Here is a 7,608-nt window from a genome sequence, read left to right as displayed (position 1 = left end):
GCTAGATGGCCATGTGTCAGCAATGCTGATTCTATGAACTTAGGTAGTTCATGAGAGGGAGGGCGTCTTGGCCATCTTCTGGGCATGGAGTAGGGGTCACTGGGTGTGTGTGTGGGGGAGGTTGTTTGGAATTTCCTGCATTGTGCAGGGGGTTGGACTAGATGACCCTGGTGGTCCCTTCCAACTCTATGATTCTATGATTCTATAGCCCTACCCCCTGCTCCCCCAGCGGTGGCCAGGAGGGGCCTGGCAACCCTCCCTGAGACTCAGCAAGAAAAAGGGACTATAAATAACCAAATAGTAACAAAAATTACTGAATGTTGTATTTCGGAAATAGGACTTCTACTGCTATGCTGCCTAAGCAAAAACAAAACAGTGCTTTTACTTCTTGAGTACTTAAGGGAATAAAATTGGATCCCACACCCAAGCTTCCTTGCATATATAAACTCTGATTTATAGTATAGTCTCCACAATTCACTAACAGTTCATTCTTTCCATAAGTATGTTTTGGCAGGAAGGGTGAAATGCATTCTGAACATCTTCCTATTCTATTCAGTCATCACTTAAGGCTCCAGAAGGCCCTGACATCTGGGGAATACACGCACTCACACCGTGTAACGTCACAAGAGCGTGTTCTTTCATTGCGCACAGCCATCCCAGTGCCTGGGTCCCACACTTTCTCGAGGATCTCTCCGAAAGCAGTCGTGTTCCCATGCCATTTTCCTGATGTTTCTGCTGCGAAATGTAAAATGTCTACCACTAACTGAAACCAGCGGCTGTGTTTGTTAAAGGTGGTGCCAGAAATATTAATAGGTTTCAGATACACTTGACTCGGTTGGTGGTAAAAACGTCTGCTTGAAAGCCGTCCAGAGGGAGGCTTTATATGGTGTTTCTCTCTCCTTTAAGAATATCGCTTCTGATGCCGCCTGTCATGTTTGCCTGGTTTGAGAGCCGCAGGTTAATTTAAGACGTAGGACAGATGACAGTACAGTCTGTAGGGATGTATGCATGGTCTCACAGGCATCCAAATGAAGACAAACACAGCAATTGGTTCAAGGGAAATTAAGGTGCAAGGGAATTTAATAATTAAATTGCCCCTATGCGTTTTGCATATGCTTCCTCAGGGGGATCTTTCTTAAATGTCATAGAATCATAGAACCATAGAGTTGGAAGGGACCACCAGGGTCATGTAGTCCAACCTGCACAATGCAGGAAACTCACAACTACCTCCCCCCCACACACACACACACAATGACCCATACTCCACGCCCTGTTAGTGAACCTCATGGCAGAACAGAGGTTCAGATCCAGGTCTCCCAGGTCCTAGTCCCTAACCACTACACCACACTGGCTTTCCAATCAACTTAGATTTCTAATATGATAGAACTCAACTGGATGAGGGCACGACAGGATAGAAGCATAGAGTTGGAAGGGAGCACCAGGGTCATCTAGTCCAATCCCCTGCACAATGCAGGAAATTCAAAACCACCTCCCGAGGAAGCCTGTTCCACTGAGGAACCGCTCGGACTGTTAGAAAATTCTTCCTAATGTCCAGATGGAAACGCTGTTGATTTAATTTCCCCACGTCGGTTCTGGTCCAACCTTCTGGGGCAACAGAAAACAACTCGGCACCCTCCTCCATATGACAGCCCTTCAAGTACTTGGAAGATGGTTATCATATCCCCTCTCAAGCAAGCAATGAAACAATTTAATTATTAAATACTTCCCCCCCCCCTTTTTTTTTTTTTTTGTCTTTTGTTTGGTTTAGTGCAGCTCTTATCTTTTGCTCGCAGGCATCCATCCACATTTTAATGTGCACATATATGGCATATTAACGAGCACTGAATTTTATTTGATTTTTATCCCATCTTTTCACTAAGGATCTCGGGGCAGATCAACCTTTATTTTATTCTCACAATAACCCTGTGAAGTAGGTTAAGCCAAAAGTTGGGTTACTGGCCCAAAGTCACCCATTGAGTTTCAGGGTGGATTGAGGATTTCAGATGTGGTTTCCCTGCTCTTATTCCAGCTCTAACAGCTATGCCCACATTGGTGCATATCATATACCACAACTAAAGGATATTGGATGCTGTGACCTTCATTTCAGATTAAACTGGGGAGACTCAAAAGCTCAGGGTATGGCTGATCATTGTCTTTAGGTCTAGGAATCAATTTGCTTCCATATTATTTATTGTTTTCTTTTCAAAAATAGGTTGTTTATAGTCTGCCTTTCTCATTGAGACTCAAGGCAGATTATGTAGTGTAAATCAAGTACAATCAACAGGATGAGACATTCAATGAACAGGGTGGTAGGGTTTGGACAACATATATCTGAAAACAAACAGCTGAAACATAATACATTGATTAGTGTAGAAACTACCTAGTCTGGAGGATACTTACAGCATGCTGTAGTGGTTAAGAGCAGTGGTTTGGAGCTGTGGACTTTAATCTGGAGAACCGGGTTCGATCCCCCACTCCTCCACATGAAGCCAGCTGGGTGACCTTGGGCTAGTCACAGCTCTCTCTGAATTCTCTCAGCCCCACCTGCCTCACAGGGTGTCTGTTGTGGGGAGGGGAAGGGAAGGCGATTGTAAGCTGGTTTGATTCTTCCTTAAGTGGTAGAGAAAGTCGGCATATAAACACCAACTCTGTTTCTTCTTCTTCTTCAGGGGAACTGATCTCGCCTGGAGATCAGTTTAAATCCCAGGAGATCTCCAACCACTTCCTGGATGTCAGCAACTCTAGCGATATAGTAATATAGGCCACAGTACCTACCCCTTTACCAATACAACTTTCTCTCCATTTCATGGCAGTACAGTTGGATTTAGCTGTTTACAATGGCTGAGTCACTCAGAAGTATTTCCTTTGTAGGCACCTTTCGGTGATTCTCCCGTCCTCTGCATGTGGCACCCAGTTGCTTGGATGTGTGGGGAATTGAAGTGTGCCTTGTATTCAGTGGTCAGAGAGTTTTCCATCTCTGATCTGATCCAACTGCTAGACATCAGTTCACCCAGAGAAAATGGCTGCTTTGGCAATTGGACTCTATGGCACTGAAGTCCCTCCCCTCCCCAAACCCTGTCCCTCCTCAGGCTCCACCCTGAAAACCTCCTGCCGGTTTCCAAGAGGGACCTGGTAACCCTACTGATCGTATACAATGGCTGTATTAGAACCTCAATTAATTGAAATATGTAGTGTAGATTCTGATCCCCATCACTGTTGTGGCTTGTTCTCATAATGCTTTTCAGATTTGTGTTCATATATATGAAATTGCCGTACACAGTGATAGACTGCCGGTCCATCTAACTCAATATTGTTTTCTCTGAGTAGCTCTCTGGGATTTCTGGCAGAGAAAGGTCTTTCCTAGACCCTGCTAACCGAGACCCTGCAGAGGCTGGGGATTGAACCGGGGACCTTCTGCATGCAAAGTATGAGCTCCACCACTGAGCCAAAGCCCCTCCAAGGCCTGTGACACTGGGAGAAAGTGTTACATTTCCCCCTCTGATAATTTAGCTCCACATTGTTTTCATAAAAAAGACTAGATAAAATCTTCTTGCCATAACAGAAGGAAACAAATCATTATGTCACAATCAATTCATACAAACAGCCATGTGAAGCTCCACATCTGGTTATTTAGATAAACAAACAAGCTCCGTAAAGATTTAGTTAATAGATCTACAAGAAAATAGGAAGCCTCCCGCCAAGCATATATGAAATGGTCTTATAGTGAATCAAGCCATTGAGTCCATGTAGCCCAGTGTTTGGGGAGGGGCCGTGGCTCAGTGGCTGAGCCTCTGCTTGGCACTCAGAAGGACCCTGGTTCAATCCCCGGCACCTCCAGTTAAAGGGACCAGGCAAGTAGGTGATGGGAAAGACCCCTGCCTGAGACCCTGGAGAGCCGCTGCCGGTCTGAGTAGACAATACTGATCTTGACGGACCAAGGGTCTGATTCAGTAGCCCTGCCCAGACAATTTGTCCACATGGGGAGGGGGCCAAGTCATCTGCACAGTCTGAATGAGTGGAGGAAGTGACCGCATGCATGCCCCTCCCCATGATCGGCAACGTTCAGAAAGCAGAGTCACTGATCATGGCGACGGACTGTGCACATAGGTACTTCCCCCAGGAATTCGCATCCTGAAGACAACTCACCTATCATGGGGAGGTGAAAACAAGGTTGCTTCCATCTGACCTTTTACCTTTGACCATCAGGTAGTGGTTTTCAAAGTCAAATAGAGAACCTATCTAGTGAATTAGCATTCATGGTTATTAATGAAAGTTCCATCACTGGGTTGGATCTAACCAGGTTTTCCACTGATGAAGTGGTGTTGTGGTTAAGAGAGGTGGGTTCGATTCCCCACTCCTCCACATGAAGCCTGCTGAGCGACCTTGAGCAAGTCATAGTTCTCTCAGAGTTCTCTCGGCCCCACCTACCTCACAAGGTGCCTGTTGCGGGGAGAAGAAGGGAAGATGATTGTAAGCCGCTTTGAGACTCCTTACGGTAGAGAAAACCAGGGTATAAAAACCAGCTCTTCTTCTTCTTTGACCTCCCAAAAAGGTTATGCTGAGGAACATGGGACCAAGATGGACAAAAGCCATGTGGGAGGGGACCAAAGTAAGGAGAAGAATTGGGGAAGATGGCATGGAAACGAGGCTGGATCCAACCCATTAAGTCCTGTGTTCTAAATTATATAATACATTTATTCACTTGATATTCGATGTATGTACTGTAAATATGCTGTTATTCTACTGACAGCATTTTGGATGGTAAAGGAGGGCCAAGACTTTGCTATGCCCTTCTGTGGCCCTGGGAGACCCATTGAGGACGTCGGTTTTAGAGACTGAAAATCAGGAAGGTTTTTTTTTAACTGGTTCCAAAGAGGCATTCTGATTCAATATTAACTGTCTTCTCATTCCCATTAATTAAACCACATTTTCTCTCTGATGTTTGTTTTGTTTCTTACTGTTATGGCTGTCCAGGGGCGGGGGGGGGAACCCAAGTGTTTTGGCATATAATCTCTCCCCATTTGTTATTAATGTAATTTGCAGAACAGTTACTAGAGGTCCAAAGCCATTCACGGAGGGTGTGCGTGTGTTTTTTCTTCTTCCATGGGAAGCCACAAGATAATAAGAAGAGGCTCCAGGAGAGGTGTGGATTGCCCACAAGAGGTCTGAACGGCAACATGTATTTTTACTGGAAGTCTGCTAACTAGCCAAAACCTTTTGGAAAGTCATGACACCCGTTTGGCAAGACACCACCCCTGTCTGCTTTGCTGAAAACATCTTAGACAGCGTAATAAATAAAATGCACTTCGTTTTCAGGGTTTTAAACTTTTCTTTCTCCTGGCCTGCAGTCTGTCAGTGAGCAGAGATTAGAGAAATTGACTGGAGCTTAGCAAATCTGGTTCAAGAGAAATCAGATAGGTAGCGGGGAATGGGAGGCAAATTACCAAACATATTCCCTTCCAGCCACCCCGGTGTTGAAGCACAGCCAACTAATGCATTAAAAACAATCACACAACTTCTAAAAACTCTGCCCTAAGTAGTTCTGCTGGAGAAAACATTGTTACAAATGTCAAGAGTTAAGGACCATAATAAGTTTTTCTTCTTATTGCCAACAACAAATACACCGATTGTTTTCTTTCCTGGAGAAAAGAACATCAGGAAAGGCTCATACCTTCCCTCGCAAAACTAGGGTGCCTGTCTCCCATTGTAGACATCTAACTATGGTTGCCAACTCTGGGTTGGGAAATACCAGGAGATTTGAGGGAGGGTGGAGCCTGGGGAGGGCAGGGTTTGGGGAGGGACCGTGGCAGGGTAAATTGCCATAGAGTCCACCTACCAAAGCAGCTATTTTCTCTAGGAGAAAAGATCTCTGAAGACTGGAGGTCAGGTGTAATTCTGGGTGCTCTCCAGGCCACACCTTGAGGCTGGCAACCCTACATCTGATTCAAAAAGATAGGCCCCTCACTAGGGTTGCCAACTTCCAGGTACTAGCTGGAGATCTCCTGCTATTACAACTGATCTCCAGCCGACAGAGATCAGTTCCCCTGGAGAAAAGGGCCCCTTTGGCAATTGGAGTCTATGGCATTGAAGTCCCTCCTCTCGCCAAATCGCGCCCTCCACAGGCTCTGCCCCCAAAATCTCCAGGTGTTTCCCAACCCGGAGCTGGCAACCCTACATCCAAGTCTATATTTTCTAAATAAACGGTTAAGAACAGCCTGTTTGTTATGTATAAACCTAGACATACCATCATATGAGCAGTGATAATGGTTCACAGATATTGTATACAAATGTTGTAACAGGGGTAGGCATGGTGGAGAAAATGGCCACTATGGGAGGTGGATTCTATGGCATTATACCCCATTGAAGTCCCTCCCCTCCCCAAATCCCACCTTCCTCAGACTCCATCCCCAAAATCTCCCCATATTCCCCAACCTGGAGCTGGCAACTTTACTCTCCCCCCCCCCAACCCGCCGCAGATGGTAATAGCTAGGTAAGCTAGGCCTACCATTCAAAACAACTATATAGGCCTTTTTCCTGGCGGCCATTGCCGAGGTAGCAGCAGGTCAAAATGAAGTTCAATCCGTTTGTGACCTCGGACCGCAGCAAGAATCGCAAACGGCACTTCAATGCACCATCTCACATTCGCAGGAAGATCATGTCTTCTCCCCTTTCCAAGGAACTGAGGCAGAAATACAATGTTCGTTCTATGCCCATCCGAAAGGATGATGAAGTTCAGGTCGTCCGGGGCCATTACAAAGGGCAGCAGATCGGCAAGGTGGTCCAGGTCTATAGAAAGAAGTATGTCATCTACATTGAGCGTGTGCAGCGTGAGAAGGCCAATGGCACAACTGTTCATGTGGGCATCCATCCCAGCAAGGTGGTCATCACAAGACCAAAGCTGGATAAGGATCGCAAAAAGATCTTGGAACGTGAAGCAAAGTCTCGCCAAGTTGGAAAGGAGAAGGGAAAATACAAGGAAGAAACAATTGAAAAGATGCAAGAATAAAATAGACTCCTTGGTGATTTTCATTAAAATTCCACTAAAATGGAAAAAAAAAACTATATAGGCAAGGCCTGCCCTAGAGTTGCCAGGTGTCCGTCCCCCACCCCCCCACCCCGGCCACTGGCAGGGGATGCAGAGGTAGGGTTGTCAGATCCAGGCTGGGAAACTCCTGGAGATTTCGGGATGGAGCCTGGAGAGACAGAGACTGCAGTGAGGTACAATGCTATAGAGTCCATCCTCCAAAGTATGCATTTTCTCCAAGGGAACGAGCTACTTCCATGTGATAATCCCTGCCATATGGAAACCCCCAAGAGGCTATATACTATCCAGGTAGGGTTGCCAGCCAGTGGCTAGCACCGAGTGGAAGCAGGGTTGCCAGGTCCCACCTCCCAAGCAGTGGGAGGTTTTAGGAAGCGGGGCTGGGGCCGCTGCGGGTGTGCACGGTGTGCAATGATGGCGCTTCTGGTTTTACTTCCGGAACCACTGCCACGGCTGTTTTAACACTCAAACCCCCACGGCTACGTGGCGCTTCAGGAAGTAAAACCAGAAGCGCTGTCATCGTGTAAGTGCACACACACACGCGGATGCAGCTGCCACTCCAAAGT

General features: G+C 46.4%; 1 protein-coding gene across 1 annotated transcript; it reads left to right on the top strand.

Annotated features, from left to right (window-relative positions):
• The first annotated feature begins 6,542 nt into the window (after positions 1-6,542).
• Positions 6,543-7,059, top strand: LOC130483521 (60S ribosomal protein L26-like). Its single transcript, XM_056856289.1, has one exon. It carries the CDS (start codon positions 6,569-6,571, stop codon positions 7,004-7,006), a length of 438 nt encoding a protein of 145 aa, XP_056712267.1. The 5' UTR covers positions 6,543-6,568; the 3' UTR covers positions 7,007-7,059.
• Positions 7,060-7,608: the final 549 nt, after the last annotated feature.

The sequence above is a fragment of the Euleptes europaea genome, chromosome 10, assembly GCF_029931775.1.
Source record: "Euleptes europaea isolate rEulEur1 chromosome 10, rEulEur1.hap1, whole genome shotgun sequence".
Taxonomy (NCBI): domain Eukaryota; kingdom Metazoa; phylum Chordata; class Lepidosauria; order Squamata; family Sphaerodactylidae; genus Euleptes; species Euleptes europaea.
Note: the sequence above shows the minus strand (reverse complement) of the source record. Positions and strands in the feature narration are given on the sequence as shown.

Bases quoted from the DNA above. Each gene is read 5' to 3' on its own strand.
- LOC130483521 (XM_056856289.1), top strand. From the start codon at position 6,569: ATGAAGTTCAATCCGTTTGTGACCTCGGACCGCAGCAAGAATCGCAAA.